This window comes from Polypterus senegalus, chromosome 8, assembly GCF_016835505.1.
Source record: "Polypterus senegalus isolate Bchr_013 chromosome 8, ASM1683550v1, whole genome shotgun sequence".
Classification (NCBI taxonomy): domain Eukaryota; kingdom Metazoa; phylum Chordata; class Cladistia; order Polypteriformes; family Polypteridae; genus Polypterus; species Polypterus senegalus.
The window spans coordinates 15,377,663-15,395,235 of NC_053161.1; the positions used below are offsets into that span (position 1 = coordinate 15,377,663).

General features: G+C 36.7%; 1 protein-coding gene across 21 annotated transcripts in view; it reads left to right on the top strand.

Moving 5' to 3' along the window:
• The window catches only part of LOC120533808 (protein-methionine sulfoxide oxidase mical3a-like), a 457,937-nt gene that overhangs the window by 395,515 nt on the left and 44,849 nt on the right, over positions 1 to 17,573 (top strand). For 18 of the 21 annotated variants that reach the window (XM_039760797.1, XM_039760788.1, XM_039760784.1 and 15 more), the window contains 3 exons: positions 1,153 to 2,998; positions 3,679 to 3,773; positions 16,695 to 16,745. In XM_039760797.1, coding sequence (XP_039616731.1) covers positions 1,153 to 2,998; positions 3,679 to 3,773; positions 16,695 to 16,745 — 1,992 coding nt within the window. The remainder of the gene's footprint in view (positions 1 to 1,152; positions 2,999 to 3,678; positions 3,774 to 16,694; positions 16,746 to 17,573) is intronic. The other 3 variants (XM_039760790.1, XM_039760799.1, XM_039760796.1) reach the window with 1 other exon arrangement.

Consider the following 17,573-nt stretch of genomic DNA (forward strand, 5'->3'; position numbering starts at 1 on the left):
ACGCTGATGGAGAGGTGAGAACGGATTTAAGGAGGGCCAGATTTGCAAGTTTACTCGTAGGCTCTGGTAATTCTAGTGTTAAATATAGCAGCTGATTTTTTTTTTTGAGCCATAAGTTTACAATAGTATAAAAAAAGTGCCATGTTGCACACAAAGATTGAAACACCCATAAATGCCTTAATTTAGATTATATAAACTTTATTAATCCCAAGGCATACAGCAGCAGAAACATAAAAATAAAGGATGCAGACGCACAAGACAAATAATACAGCCAATCAATAAATGGATATGTAAATTAAGTAAATATAAATAATTTTAAAATGAATTTAATGAATAAATGAGTACATTAATGAGCACACCATGGTACGATGAGCTTGTGGCTAAAAGTGCTACAAGAGTGTGCCTCCTGGAAAGGCTAGAGGGGATATGATGACATTCAATTTTCCCTAAATACTCTTTTCCCAAGGTCTTCCACTGTGTCCTGTATTTGCCCTGTGTTGGAGAAGGTTTTCCTGATAAGTTTTTTTCAGACATTGTGCTTTTTTTGAGATCAGGTTGTTTCCCTGGTAGACTGCAGTGTAGAACAACACACTGGCTACTATGAACTGTTTGAACATTTCCAGCAGCTTGCTGTGTACATCACCTTAGGAAGTACAGCCTGCTCTAGCCCTTCTTGTACAGCACCAGTGTGTTGCCAGACCAGTCCAGTTTGTTGTTTATGTGAACCCCCAGGAACTTGCAGCTCTGCTTCATTTCTACACCCTTCCCCATAATGATGACTAGTCCTTCACAATATTCCTGTACTCGTCTCCTTTATTAATATAACCTATAATGGAGAAGTCATCTAAAAATTTCTATAGATGGCAAATGCTGTTATTTTGCTGTAAGTCTGTTGTGTAGAGGGTAAACAGAAAGGGAGACAGGACAGCTCCCTGAGGTTCTCCCGTATTACATACCACCATTTCTGACAACCTCTCCATATGCTTTTGCATTTTAGATATGTTTATTCACCTCTTCATTATAATTGTAATGTTATCGAGCCTTCAGTCTGTGGTTTTGGTGCCAGGGCGTAATTGCAGTTGTAAGTTGAAATACTACATAGAGCAAATATAATGTGTAAGTTTAATTTTCTTCTCATTCCTTTTCTAATAGAGAGAGATCATAATTTCTCCAAAAGTGGCATTGCAGTCTCCAGAGTCTCATTTTTTCCCAGAGATTTATCTATCTGAAGACAGCATAGAAAGAAAAACCTGTCAGGATATTCCAGGAACTTTACAGGGTATTCCTGTTCACCCTATTTGTTCCCAACCAGTTCCACTCCCTGAAGCTATTACAGTCAGCTCTCCTGTTAAGATGCAATCTATACCATGTTCTCCTGCAACCAGTCCTGTTTCTGTACCGATTTGTTCACAACCTTTGCCTTCTCCAGAAACTTCTTCTAGTGTTTCACCTAAATCACCAGTTAGAACTCAACCGGTACCAGCAGCAACCTCAACTCCTTTGATCAAGTCATCTGTGGAAACTGAGACTACATCTAAGTTCTTTACTCCATTAGAAGAAGAATCCACTAAAAGATCAGATATTATAGAGGAGTTCTGGCTGAAGAGTGCAGAAATTAGAAAAAGCTTAGGTCTTACTCCTTTGGATAGAAGCAAAGGACCAGAGCAAGTGTTTGTACATTCCAATTCTGAATTTTCACCCCCCCCTGTGAAAGATTATCTCTCAGTAGAACCAAAATGGTACCCCAGCCAATCACGGCCAGCAACTCCAAGAGTAAGCAGTGTTCTTCTCGAAAAACAACTGCCTTCAGCATTGATTTTAAAAACTTCTGTTGACAAAGATTTAAAAGGCACTGATTCAGAGAAAAAAGATATTAGCAGTAGTTCAGGTCTTGGCTTAAACGGTAGCACAGCCAATACACAAACAATGACGAGCGAAAGCTTTAACACATCAGAGTCTACAATGCTTACACCACCATCAAGCCCACCACCACCCCCACCAGAAAATGAGGAGCCAGCAACATTAAGAGTCAAAAAACACCAGGCCAGCTGGAACAATGCACCAGAGAAAAGTTCTATACCTGCAACAGTGCCAGACCAACTTTCCAAATCATCCCCACTCCATTGTGGTAAAGAAACTATCAAGGTACTGAGCCAAAGAACAAAACAAGAATTGCGAAAGTCCTTTGTGGAGAGTGTGGATGAAATCCCATTTGCAGATGATGTTGAAGACACATATGATGACAGAACGCCGGATAGTAGCCTTCAGGAAAAGTTTTATACACCTCCAACGAGCCGAACCAAACAAAGCAAAGAAAAGCTGCCACTGCAGCTCTCCTTAACTATGGAGAATGGTACACCCAGAGTCGGGGAAGCTGTATCAGTGAAACAGAGAGTTTTACCACAAATATCTCCAGAAGCCAAGGAGATTGCTGAAGAGAGGATGAAAGTACATGAAAAGTCTGTAAAGAGCCAAGCTTTAAAAGATGCTATGGCGAAACAGCTTACAAGAATGAAAGAAACAGGTGGTTCCAAAGGGGCTCCAGGTAAAGCTGGCTGGAATGTTTCTTTAGAGTCATCAACACCTAGACTTTCACCCTTGGTACATGGTTCTGCAAAAGTACCATCTGTGAAAACCTCAGAGACCACTAAGTATGGGACACTACCTGAAAAATTTCTGTCACTTCCAGGTGATCATAGTTTGGAGGGCTCTGCTGCATCCTCTGATGGATCTGCAGGAGGAAAGAGTAAAAAAAGGTCCTCTTTATTCTCCCCTCGAAAAAACAAAAAAGACAAAAAGTCAAAAAATGAAAGTAAAGCTTCTGATAGGCTTAGTTCAGAGGAAACTGCCAAATCCAAATCTCTCTGGAAATCTGTATTTTCTGGGTACAAGAAAGAAAAGAAGAAGAAGGATGAAAAATCCTGTCCAAGCACTCCATCTAGTGTCTCCACTGTGGATTCAGCAAAGAAAGGAGCTTCTCCAATAATAAAAGCAGCAGGTGAGAATGATTAATTTTTCTAAAACATTTGTATTATTTTCTCATGAAGATTAATTCAAACTCCTGTCAGAAATGTATATGATCTTAATATTTAACCAATTTAAAATGAAGTTCGTTAAAAATGTGAAATATATCAATTAGATTTTTTTATATATTTCTTCAATCAACATATGGCAAGATTGTGGAATTTGGGAAAGTTTTAGGATTTATAACATTCTTTGGGCCATGTTCTTATTTTCACCAGAAATAAATTTAATTAGACATGGAGATAGAGTGGTTTGCATGACTGCCTTAAAGATCCAAGAGAGTGGGCTTAAATCCCACCCCAATCTAAGGAGTTTGCTCATTCTACCCTCTTTAGTGTTAAGTGATTTTAACTTGGCCTAGTACATAAGAATTTGTTTAGGTGTGTACTCTAGGTAAGACTAGTGCTCCATCAAGGATTGGTTCTTGAATCATCCCCAATGCTACAGTGATAGTCTTCATCTCCTTACAACTCTAAATTTGTGTGAGCAAGTTTGGAAAATGAATTCATGGCTGTTGAATTGTGTTCATTATACAGAAATAACACAAGTATCTATACAAACTTAACACATTTTTATTACAATTTTCAGCTATTCCACTGAAGTGTTAAAATGACAGAAGTAGCTGTGCTTCTAATGTTTAATATTTCCTTGCAGACCTTCACTTGCGTAGATACTTGAGTTTCTCTGAAGACTCTGATCTCTCCTGTGATGATGTTTTGGAACGAACTTCTCAGAAATCTAAAACAGAGGTGTGTTGGAACACTTATTTTTACTGGATTGTGATCAAAATAGTTTTTTGGCAGCTGCTCATTCAGTTAAGCTGCCAGATGGCTCTCTCCAATTCCACCTTATTTTTATCTGCACACCTGCCCTTATTCTAAAGTAAATGAATATAACAAGATAAGGTAAATGTTACTTGTAGTTCATTATTACATTCTAGGATGAAGATTGGACAGTTGCACAACTTGTTGCCCTTTCAACACTATCACAGACATTTATATTTGATTTGTGAAATTTAAAAAATAAATTTATTTAATGGAGCATATGTTACTAACATTGACTTACTATTATTATTGCACTCTCAGAACCCGGAGATTACTTTTAACTAGTGATACCATTTCACAAGATTTTATTTTTGTCTATTGAGTGTCTTTCTGAGGTGATTTTTGTAGTGACTTATTTGTTTTGATTATTGTATGTAATGTTCAGTGAAAGATGAGGTAATTGAAAAAATAACTGCCTAACATATATACTGTAGATATTCTTTATATCAGTCATGCACAGATTTACAGCCAACCAATTTGAGGTCATTCTTCTTGGATAATTATGTTCTAGGAATTGCCAAAACCAGCCAATAGAGCTCACATACTTATGGCAGCACTGACAGCCATTGAATGATACAGTCTGAATCGAAGCAGTGATGGAGGCATTGGAGGAGCTGCAGAAGTATCTTTGAAACACTGATTGGTCTTGCCATGCAGCATTTTTTTGAAGTTAGACTTCAGTCAGCTGGCTGGCACATATTTTTTGTTTACAATCTATTCAGATGATTCACACTTTTTTCTTCCATAAAGAAGATAGAACCATTTAGTAAAAAGTAATAAATATTTCATTGTAATTATTATTTCACAGGGTCTGTGATGCCGACAGCTGGCACACTCCCCTGAGACCTGGGTCGCTGATATTCATGAAACCAAGATGGACTAGGGTGATTGAGGACATAGAACAACAAGAATGTGCAAAAATGCTTTTGAGGTTTTTGTTCATCAGTGCAGTATTAAAGAAAATAAAATAAGTTTTGTGATTCTTCAAAAAAAAAAAAATATTGTGTAAAAATTAGTGCCCTCCTCTGGGAGATAAAAATCACTGAATAAACAAGTTAGTTAAAAATAAGAAATAAGCCCAGCATGTCTTTCGCTCTGTGTCTCCCAGCTCACCTGTAAGGTCTTACAGCCGGACTGGAACACCAATAAAACTGTGCACAGCCACAGACCCCAGTGAGTTTTACAAACAGGTTCTTTCTTGTTTTCAGACTAATAGAGGGCTCTTTAAGATTTGTTTTGATCTGCACTGTTCCACGTGACTATTTCTCATACATTCGTCCCACACCGCTTTTCCATTATGGACCTGGAGTATGGCTGTGGAGCCTTGAAGGATTGATTTGTGCTACTCTCTACCAGAAGTTGAAATATGCATCTGGTGACCCACACAAGACGCATCTAGCCTCCATTGCAATGACCTGTACACTTTGTATTTGACATATTGCCAAATTGCAGATTGTGAATGGAGTCGTAAGTCAGTTTGTGACTGCATGTAAATGTTTGTTTGTGTGTGTATGTGTTTATACTTAAGGACTCTTGGATACTTACTTTATACTAGTTAAAAAGGGACTCATACAAATATATCAGAATTAATCAATGACAGTTTCATTTCGTGTTAGCAGAAGTGGTACTGTGCATCTGTTAAACATATCTACAAAGTATGAATATGTTTAGACTTAAATACTACTTTTTGGCATGTGAAAAAATTTATTTTATATAAAATTTGGAAGTGTTTTAATATACATTTATATTATGCAAGAGTATTTCTAAGAAACATGCTTCTAATCAGCATATCTCTGTTACAGTAACTTAATACTGTAAGTTACTGAGTAACAGAGGGTAACTTAATATGTAGAGCATTAGCACTTCTTTAAAATGACGTTTTCCCTCTCCTTACAAAGGTGAATGTGTATTTTTAACTTATTGGGTTCTACAAATTAGAAAATAAAATAAAAAAAGTTCTTATTTTGTCATATTATCCCAACTTATGTAGTTCATTTGTCTATTTTATTCTAATTTTGTGCTTCAGAGGTTGCATGACATATTTGACCTTGTCTCAGACATGCAAAGGAAAAATGAGGAGGTATGATCTACTTCAATAAAAATAAACTATTTTGGATTAAAACAATGCAGATGTATATCCAAAGCTTATTTTTGATCACTTAGGAAAAATACAAAAGATATTTGGTATTTAGGGAAATGTGAATTAGGAAATGCAGTATACTTTATTGTGTATGGAAATGAAACATGATTATAACACCTCAGGTATGAAATATTTTACTTTTGGCATTAGTTATTTAGAGATATATAGAGTCATTGAAATGCAAAAAGCTATGTGCAGTACTATAAATGAGTGTTTTTTTTATGCAAAAGGAACAGATTTTATGAATTAGTTTCATATGTATTAAATTATTGCTTAAACAGCAAGGACAGAAGGAAACTATGAGCTGCTTTTTGACTAAACTCAAGAAATAAGGTACAACTGAGTTTCAGTAGCACAGTACATTTCCTGACACATGTCAGATTCCAAGTGCATATCTTGAATGTGATAAGCTTTTTGGAGGGAGTTTTAGGTTAGGCTTATATGTGGAGATACTCTTTTAGCCAAAAAAAGTGTAGATCTGTGTAAATGGAGCTGAATCTGAATAACAACAATTGCACATTGTATGGGAGGAGCACTTAATTTCATTTTGCAAAATAAGGGAAGCTCAGCCCTTTCCCTTTCTGTAGTGCTTCAGTGCAGTGGACATACATAAACCATCTTTAACAAGTGATATGCATACATATTTATACAAATTTTAAAATGTATTATTTATAATATCCCACGCATAATGCATTGTGCTATTATGCTTATCTAGGTGGACTTTTTTGTGAGGATATACGTGTATTCTTACTCTTCCTATTTATAAAAAACCCTCAAACAGGAAATGACAAAATAAAGTAACTACCTGTGTAATTGAGGAATGCAAATTATATAAAAAGAATGTGGCTTTCCCTTAAAGATAGGGTGAGAAGCCCAGTCATCCGGGAGGGCCTCAGAGAAGAGCCGCTGCTCTTCCGCATCAAGAGGAGTCAGATGAGGTGGCTCAGGCATGTGATCAGGATGCTTCCTGGACGCCTTCCTGGTGAAGTGTTCCGGGCACGTCTAACCGGGAGGAGGCCCTGGGGAAGACCCAGGACATCCTGGAGGGACTATGTCTCTCGGCTGGCCTGGGAATGCCTTGGGATTCCCCCGGAAGAGCTAGAAGAATTGGCCGGGGAGAGGGAAGTCTGGGTATCCTCTGCTCAAGCTGCTGCCCCTGCGACCCGATCTCAGATAAGCGAAAGAGGATGGATGGATGGATAAAAAGGATGTATCATTCTTCATGGGTGTACACATTAAGGTTAGGTAAAAAGTGTTGAGCTTACCCAGCTACTTGTTATTTTGGCTTTGTTTTGGCAAGAAAGACTCCAGCAACTGAAAAGGAGAGCATTATTATGCCTATAAAAAGAATTCACCCTCTTGGAAGGTTTCACATTTTTATTGTTATTCAACAGTGAATCACAACACTGATCAGTAGAAAAAGACTTGCTAATGTAATAATGAAAATATATCTCTTCAAAGTAGTCTACATTTTTAACATAGAACACAACATATTTGATCTCATATAAATAAAATGTATTATTGTCATCATAATCATCCCCCTCTTTAATATGGCACACCTAAATCAACACTGGTGCAGCCAATTGGTTTTAGAAGTCACATAATTAGTTAAAGGGAGATAACCTGTCTGTAGTCAAGGGATTTTAATTGAATGAAGTATAAATGAACCTTATCTGGAAGGTCCGGCTTGTGCTGAGTGAGTACTATGGCCTAACATATACCTTGAAGACAAAGTAACATTCCATTATATCTGAGAAAAAGTGATTGAAAATCACAAGTCAGGTGATGCATACAACAAAATATCCAAGTCACTAAATATCCCTTTGGAGTTCAGTTACATCAATCATTAAGCGATGGAAAGAGTATAGCACAGCTTGAAATCTGCCTAGAACAGGCCATCCATAAAAACTGAATGATCGTGCTAGAAGAAGACTAGTAATTGAGGCCATCAAGAGAGCTACGAGAACTCTGAAGAAGTTACAAGCTACAGTAGCTGAGATTGGAAAGAATTTGCATACAATAGTTGTTGTCAGTGGTTCTCCAGTTGCAGCTTTAGGAAGAGTGGCAAAAAGAATCCCACTATTAACAAAATAAACACACAAGACATCTCAGTTAGAGTTTGTCAAAAAGCACACACTAGTCTCTGAAGTCAGCTGGAAGAAGGTCTGTGTTTGAACAGTGCATAATATAACAAAACTACCATCATTTCTGTTAAGCAAACCCTAGAAGGCTTTTGAGGGTAGAGGGTAAAATAAATGCAACAAACTACAGACAAATTCTGGAAGAAAACATAATGCAGTTTTTAAGAAACCTGCACCTTAGGAGAAAATTTGTTTTCCACCAAAATGATAACTCTTAAGCATAAAGCCAAATAAACACACGAATGTCTTAAAAACAATGTTAATGTCCTGGAGTGGCCAAGTCCAAGTCCAGAAATCAGTCCATCTGAGAATTTGGGCCTAGACTTAAATAAGACTGTTCACTCATGATCTCCAAGCAGCTTGAGAAAGATGGAGCAGTTTTACAAAGAATAATGGGGTAGAAACTGCAGTGTCCAGAAGTGTAATGTTGATTGAGACCTATCCACATAAACTCAAGGCTGTAATGGTTGCAAAGTTCCACCTACTAAATACTCACTAGGAGGGGGTGAGTCCTTATGCAATACATTGTTTTGTGTTTTATATTTGTAATAACTAATTTAGGTTGCATTTCAGAAATGTTTTTACTTCGACATTAGATTTTTTTTTCTGTTGATCAGTGTTTAAAAGACAGATTAAACCCACTGTGCTTGAATGTGGTATAATAATACAATGTGCAAACTTACAAGGGAGGAATACTTTTTATAGGAATTGTAAATTACACCGTGTATTTGGCAGGAATGTTTGAAATCAGGATTGGACTACTTTGTACCCGATATATTAGAAACAGTAAATAAAATTATTTTTTCTCATGCAAGGAAATTAAATCAATGTTAACATTTTCATGGTGGGTGGTCAGCTTCCTGCAATGGGTCAGGTTTCATTGGGGGCAAGAATAAATGCAAAGTTCTGGTGGCTTGTGATGGTCCCGGGCACTGTCAAAAGAATTTACATTGGTGTTTCCTTTATTATGTTATTACCTGTAGGTGTATGCTTTTATGTTACCAGCAAAATTCATTGCATGCACACTGGGGAAAAGTTGTGGCTACAAGCAAAATGCATGAGAACATTTATTAATGTATTTGGAAGTAATTGCTGTTGTATTTTCTCTGAAGAAGGCATATATAGTCAAGTCAAGTGGGGGAGCATGCACTGGTACAGTGCGTTGCCGCACCCACTACACGACGAAACAACTCGGAATCCCGGTTTGCAACCCCCCAGGCAGACGCACGGTTCAGTCCCAACCTCCGGAAATGACCCTCTCTCTGCCGCAGCCAGGTGTTACGTGGGTGACTCCTTGGCGTGGTCCAGCTACTTGGGTCCCCAACAATGAGGATCTTACGAGCCGGATCATCCTCATCACCCACATGGCCCTAGTACCGTAATTGACGCTCCCTCACAATGCAGGTAATGTGCCTCTTTCAAGACTCCATAAGCAACTGCTCATTCAACACAAACTCAAACCAATGGTACCCAAGGATTTTCCAGAGAGACGCAGTACCAAAGGAGTCAAGTCTTCATCTCAGGTCACTGGATAGCGTCCATGTCTCGCAACCATATAGCAAGACAGGAAGCACCAGGACTCTAAAGACTTGGACCTTCGTCCTTTTGCATAGATATCGGGAGCGTCATACACCCCTTTCCAGCGACCTCATGACCCCCCCATGCTCTCCCAATCCGTCTACTGACTTCATAGGAAGAGTCACCAGAGACATGAATGTCACTGCCAAGATATGTAAACTTCTCCACAAGGTTAACACTCTCTCCGCAAACAGATACACTGCTGATGGCTGTGCCCAAGAGGTCATTAAAGGCCTGGATCTTGGTTTTTATCCAGGACACTCACAAGCCCAGACACTCAAGACAAGCCCAGACACTCAAGACTCCTCACTCAGTCTCTCGAGCGCCACAATCAGAGCTTCCATTGATTCCATATACATCTTGTAAATATGTGAGAGGTATTATTGAAGATTCAAAATGCTTATACAGTAGCTTATTTGGAAGATAGAGCAGTGGTAGACATTTTCACACTATGCATCTTACTGTCTAGTTTTACCAGTGAAGCAAAATGTTTTATTTTCCTGCATAGTGCAATGGATCTTCTATTTTCTACTTGAATTATGCAAGTGTGCATTTACCAGTAGATGCACAATACATACAGTATTAAGAGCAATGAATGTAACGTACATATGGCAAACTCAACTGCTCATAACCTAGTAATCTGTTTTAGCATGTTTGATGAATTGGCAAATGACATACTGAAAATTTAGAATTTTCAGGAATTACTAATATGTGATGCATGAGCAATTTTGTGTGTATATAGGATTGATGAAATGAACAACCATATTTAATACTGTATGTTAAAGCACACGAGTTGCATAAAAACAAAAGAAATATAATCTTAATGATTACTTCTGTAAAGAAAAAAAATGTTTGTTATAGTTAGATTTTTTTTTCATTTATTTAAGCATAATTTGATTTAATGCAGCCAACAGCTCTTCTTCCTCTATAATTGTGTCTAAAGGGATTTCCACTGCATTATTTTATCATCTGCAGTGTGGTGTCTTTGGTTTTCAGATGTGTTCACATATAATGTGAGAAGCACCTACTGTGATAGCCGTGTCAGTCCATCCATGTGAAACAACTCAGACCCCTGTGAACCAATTTTGCTGACATTTGGCACACTTTTTGTATTGTTGGGTATCAACACTGATGTCCTGATTCAAATCCTATTCACAATGTCCCGATTCAATTTAATATTGATTTTATCTTCACCGAATTAATGTGCACTGATATATTTGAAATGGTGGCTTGTTTATGAATTACTTAACAATGCATTGAGAACATTAATATAATGTGACAAATTTCAGTAACACTTTAATTGAAGAGTTTCTACATAATGAGTTCATAACATGCATAACCAGTGAATGACATTTAATAAGAAGTACTTGATTAGTAATGAACAGTATTTAAGAAGAAATACTTGATTAGTAATGAACAATATTTAGAAGGTGTGGAACAAAATATCATTGATCTTTAAAAAAAAAAATTTCACAGCACTGCACTCATTCAGAATTCACCATAATTTAACTAACATATGTATTGCCACATAAGACTCCACACATATTATGGGAGGGATGCTTGTTTTAATACAGTGCCATGGCATTTACTTCAACAGTACAGACAGTACAGCTTGCCACGTGCTTAACACGTGGCAAGCCTACAAAATCTTGCCCACCTTAAATCCCTTCACACCTCCTTGTCAGCGTCTTTTGTTTTGTAAATGTGCCGATCAACAAAAGCAGCAAGCAGCCTGCTATCCTATCCCTCACAAATGCAGAAAGGGCAGAAAGTTCTCCCAGTTCAAGTCTGTTTACTTGCAAATGAGTTGCCAGGAGTTGTATAGTGTAAATAATATATCATTGTTTGGAAGACATGCATTTAATGTGTGTTCCGTGTTTACAACAATCTATGTAAACACTTCATTAAAACAGAAACTTTTTCATGTTTTAGTAATAATTGACAAAATGTAGACATGAAGTGTATAATATGTGAAGCCTGAAGGCCAAATATCAAATAAACACTTTCACAAAAGGTACAAGTATAACAAAACAAGTGTGCTTTTATTCAAGGATATAACTGCAGAAAAAGAACTTGCATTAGGTTGCAACATTGACACGCCCTTACTTCGACCGCTTTGGTGGTGCAGTGGTAAGAACTGCTGACTTGTAATCAAGATGTTCTCGGTTCGATCACGGATACCTCCATTTTGAAAAGTGAGCTGCTCTTATTTTTACTAGTATAGAATAAAAACATACATTTGATTTGAGTCTGTAACAGCCAGTGTAAATTTATGATACTTGCTAAGGTTAGCGTGTTTTTTTTTTTTCTGTTTTATTCTCTGTCATATTCATGCTTGCCCTGATCTGACACTGCTGTTTTCAGATAACATTTATTTGAAGCAATGTTTATTTGACTTGCCAACACACAGACTTGGGACTGAAACGGTCATGGAATGGAATAGAGCATTAGAAATGCTAGAAAAGTTTTTGGAACGATAGCAAGTCATCTCATCAGCTCTGCATTTAGGCAGCTAGGTTGCTCCTGGTGTGACTGGAATGCAGTACGTTTGTCTGCAACACATCCACCACAGGTGGTACCCATTCGTTTTTAATATGTGATTGTCACGTAGGAATCTGCTGCCCTGGATGTTCATCTGGCCACACATCTGATTTAAATGTTGAAGATGTTGATTTCAGTTAAAGAGGACACACCAAGTTATGCAAGATAGTAAAGTGCTTTTTCTGTAGAAAGCCTTAGCATGTGCATTAGCACCATCTACTGGATTGGACACCAAAAATGAAGATAAGCAAAAATCTACATACAGTGGTATCTTGAGATATGAGTGCCCCAATGTACGAGTTTTTTGAGATACGAGCCGTCACTAGGTCGATTTTTTGTCTTGAGTTACGAGCCATCAAAGAGCTTGTCCCCGCACATTCCGAGGAACTGACGACAGAGGAGTTGACGGAACTACAGACACAGCAACATACGGAGGTTCTGCAGGAGATCAGTATTGCGGAGGAGGTTACCTCTTAAAGTGAGATAAAGGAAGTGTTTGCAATGTGGGAAAAAGTTTTGAACCTTAAAGAAAAGAAACACCCTGAAAAAGTTACAACTGATCGTACAGCGGCGCTATTTAATGACACTTGCCTAACGCTTGACTTTATTAAAAAGAAACTGATCGTGCAGCAGCGCTATTTAATGACACTTGCCTAACACTTGACTTTATTGAAATGGAAACTGATCGTGCAACGGCGCTATTTAATGACACTTGCCTAACTCATTTCAGAAACATTCTAAAGGGGAGGACTAAACAAAGCTCCTTGGACAGGTTTCTATTGAAACACCCTGCGAATGAAAATGACGAAAGCGTGGCAAAAAAGAAAAAAACTAGTGAAGAAGAAAATTAAGTTAAGCAAAAGTGAAGTGAAAGAAAAAAACATTACAATACGCTAATCGGCTTCGCCAGCATCTGTTTATTTCTTTAGATTCTTTTTTATGTATTCGGTTTTATTTTGTTTGTATACAATATTTGTTCTTTATAAATACATTTTTCTTATGTTGAAAACATTTAACAAAAAATTGGGGAGGTCTTTTGTGGGCTGGCACGAATTAATCTCATTTCAATTAATTTCAGTTAGGAAAACTGATTTGAGATACGAACATTTTGACTTACGAGCTCGGTCACGGAACAAATTAAACTCGTATCTCAAGGTATCACTGTATAGTAATTGACCAGGGTAAGATTCACAAGATTGATCTTGAGACTTTAGGAATCAATAAAGAATCATTTAAATGAAAAATAATGATTAATCAGAAAATCAATATTTTTATCCAGGCCTACTTATTTGTCAAGATGCGTGCACGGGTTATAAAATCTCTATCTATAAAATCACTGTATCGATGCATGTCTATCACCAAATCCAGCTAGTTGTGTGCAGAAGCTTGCATATCAGCAAATTGTTTCTGCTTTATTAAGTTATTTCAACTGCTTGAGCTCAAACAGAAGAGAACCAGTACATCAACACCATGTTTCCTAATGTCTTAAGACATAACTAGTAAGTTAAATTATCATTCCATCTGTAAAAGTATAAAATTCAAGCAAAGAAAACAAAATTTTACCTAGCTATGAGTAAATAACTACTCAGTTAATACCTTACACTAAACCAACCTTACAGCTACATTATCTGTAGATTATAATGACTTACTATTTCACTGACAGTATAGTTTACCTTCAGAATAACCACATTAACCTGATACCGATAATGGTCAGTTCCTGTACTCAAGTTTGTCTATCACTTCTGTTGTTCTTTAACATTTGTCATACCTGTATGCCAAAAACTTCCTATATTTTAAAATTCAGATGCCGTCATTTTAATCTTTCTTTTTCAAAATAAGAAAATAGATTTTTAGCCATTTTCTAGTTCATTATTCCTTTTCTCCAATATTTTGAAGACCTCACAACTGTTCTGTCTCCCAGAAAAGAATGATACAATATAGACTCAATAACATTCCTGAACCTTCTTTGCGTGAAATAAAAAAGTTGTGAACCTCTGCATTATGGCTCGTGATCCCATTTTGAAATCTGATCATTTTCACAAACCCAGTTATTTGAAATTTCAGCCCAGGGCCTTCCTATTCAATTTGTTGTTTGATGAGCTACAGTATATATTACAGAACATTTTACTATACTATTTTACTTAAGAGTACATGAAACCATAGTATGTTGGCATGAATGAACATGTGAACTTATCATGTCTAATGAAATAGTTGTGCCTGCATGTCACGCTGCAGCTTGTCAAAGTCTGGAGATACAGTTGAGTAAGTATTTCATTTTATCAGTCACATCTAGCCTGGAACTGTACTACATTTTCAGGCAACCGAGATCACTAAATCCATCTTCATACAAGTAAGTGCTTGCAATGGAAACTGAAAGTTTTAAAGCACACAGGGAAATGTCAGGGTAATCACCTTTGGTTCCAAACCAAAGCTATTCTACTTGAGCATATAGTACTTGCAGTATTCAGTCACAAGACAGCTCAATCACCTGTTTTGTAACTTTGTCTGGCAGATCCACAGAACTTGGATTGCAGTGGAGTAGGTCTTATGCAGTTAAATGCTGGCATATCCAGACCTATAAAAAAGACGTGAAGTGCTTCTTCATACATTTTAAATGATCAGTGTTGTGTGAGTGGGTCACTGATCAGCCAGACTTTTGTCTGTCAAAAACAGACAAAAAAACAATTTCCTTCCGAAAGATTTTTTTCTCCAGAATGCTAGTTTCCCCCTAAATCCCTTAATCTCTCATCTGCATGATACCATTTGTTTTTCCTCTGCATGCTTATGTTCATTTCATTAACTTTTCCAAGTATGCCAGTTATACAGGCAAGAAGAGCCATTTTGTTCTGGGTACACAAACATCCCTGAAAAATGCCAACAGTTCATGTACAAAAAATCTCTGCAGCACTGTTTTCTTTGGCAATCACGGTGATTCTGTGTGAACGTAATTGTGCTAAAAGCCTGTATCACTGCAAAGTTTTGCAAATAAGCATGCAGACAGTGGATTTTGTTTGATATAGTTGACCCATTGCAGTAACTTTGTGTAATATATCTGCAAGGACCTCAATTAGCTTCTTTGTTGCCAGTTGCTCACAGTGGATCATGCAATGCATTCTTATTGCAGAAAGGGCAACATCTATGATAAGTCTGCATAAGCCAGCCCACTGCCCAGCCATACATAGTGCACCATGAATTTCAACATCCTATCCTGTGGAATTCCTCTCTCCTACATTTTAAGACAGCAAAAATGTGCTGTACTGTCTCATGCTGAGGAAGTTGGAGACACTTCAAAATATCATTTTAAAATGCATCTTTGTGTGTGTAATGAACAGAAGTCAAAATGTCTGCAGTTTTGCTGTCAGTGCTAGCGTCCTTTTGTATAGTGTAGGCTATGGAAGTTTTAAGTTACTCCTTTATCGTGCTCTGTTAATTCTTTGCTATGGATCCAATTCCTTATTTCATTGCATTGTTACACATTGGTATATTCTTTTGTTTTAGTGCTTCATTCTCACCATAGACCACTTTTATTATATCTATGTCTTAGTAGTGTTGTCTGTTTTCATAGCCTTGAAACCACTTGATAAAAATGCTCTTGTGCATGACAGAGAAGTCTGTTCAAATATGATTGAGCTTTTGAATTGAAAACCCACTTATTACATTTTATTTTCAACTTAACAGGAAAAAGCACATTTGTACATTTTTTGTGTGGATAGACTAGCAATTTGGCAGCAACAAAAGAAGGTGAAATGTCACAAGCAGTAACTCTTAAAATTCTCACATTATACAAACACAGTAAATCTCCATTAATTTTTTTCAAGAAAAAATTTGATTACACAATCCAGTTGACTTAGTACTGTTTCAGTAGCACCATATATTTGCAGATAGTTGTTATGCAGTGGAGATCTCGCTTCATGTCCGTAGAGGTCCATTTCTGTAAACCCACCTGTACTGTAGTTAATTGAGCCAATTATGCTACATATTTGTTATGAAAAACTACTCCATACAAGTGATCCACTAGAACCTTTCCTTTCATGTTTGCTGTTAGTTGATCTGCAGTAGCTGAAAAATATTAAGATAATGCAGAACCCCACATATTTTTGATGAATTGTAATTAATAAAATTTATTCTGCAAATATATACTGTACATTTAAAATCTGCATTATCATTGTTCCCATTATGCTATATATAGTGATTTGAAATCCAGTTTCTTTTTACACTTATACAATGGCTGTAATTACAAAATATGTGTATGTTCTGCATTTTTAATCTAGGTTGTTTGTATTAATAATATAAATGTATGTCTGTTCTTGTGCTTTTTTGTTCAAATTCACTTTAATTTATAATCTGTTTGATTTTGAAAATGTTACCATTGCATTCATTCATCATTATGATTCCTGCATTTTTATTTGTGCTTTTTGTCTTTCCTTTTTTCCTGCCTGTTAAAAGTCTATTTATGTTCCCCACGCCTTGGCATTCAAGAGATCATACGCATCAAAGGTAGTGTTTGTATTCATTAGCAAACTGCATTTTGGTGCATGTGCTTTTTCTAAAAGTTTACACACATATATATATATTTCCTATCATGTACTAACGGGCATTTTATATGCATGCTTATGATAAAAAAAAATACTTTATGTGATGGGAGTCTTACCCTACAGTTTCTAGCTTTAGCCTTATGGTGCCTCTTTCCAAATGGTTTCTAAATTACATTGTTAATTACGTTTTGGTAAAGATTGTTTCTTTTTGAGACCTAAAACTGTCCTGCTTTCATCTGTTTTTGTTTTCTTGTTACTTCATTGTCAAGTTTAGAACAGTGGATGGCTTTCTTTTTTTTCCTTTCCAATTAGTGTTCAATAAGTGTATTTTTACTAAATATATAGCTATAGTACCAAAGACTCCAGAAAGGAAAAAAGTTATTATTAAATATATAGCTATAGTACCAAAGACTCCAGAAAGGAAAAAAGTTAAGCTTTCAATGGAACAAGCTGCAGGTCGTTTTTTAAATTTGTTTTTCTCCATATCAAAATGACTGTGTAGTTATGAGTTAATGTCATGATTTAATCTTATCCAGCCTTTCCAGTCTTAAACGTTTAGACCATTCTAACTCCAAAAAATGCTTAGTTTTTCAAGTCAGTTATTTCTTTACAAACATGGTATACACAGTATATGCATTTGCCATGCCTGTCCTGATACAATTGAAGACATGGGGCACAAGACCCAACCAGATAACAAAAGCCTAAAAATTTGAAAATACATCCATTTTTCAAACCACGAAACATACTGTGCATTGATCCACATCTTGAGATTATGTACACATTATAAAAT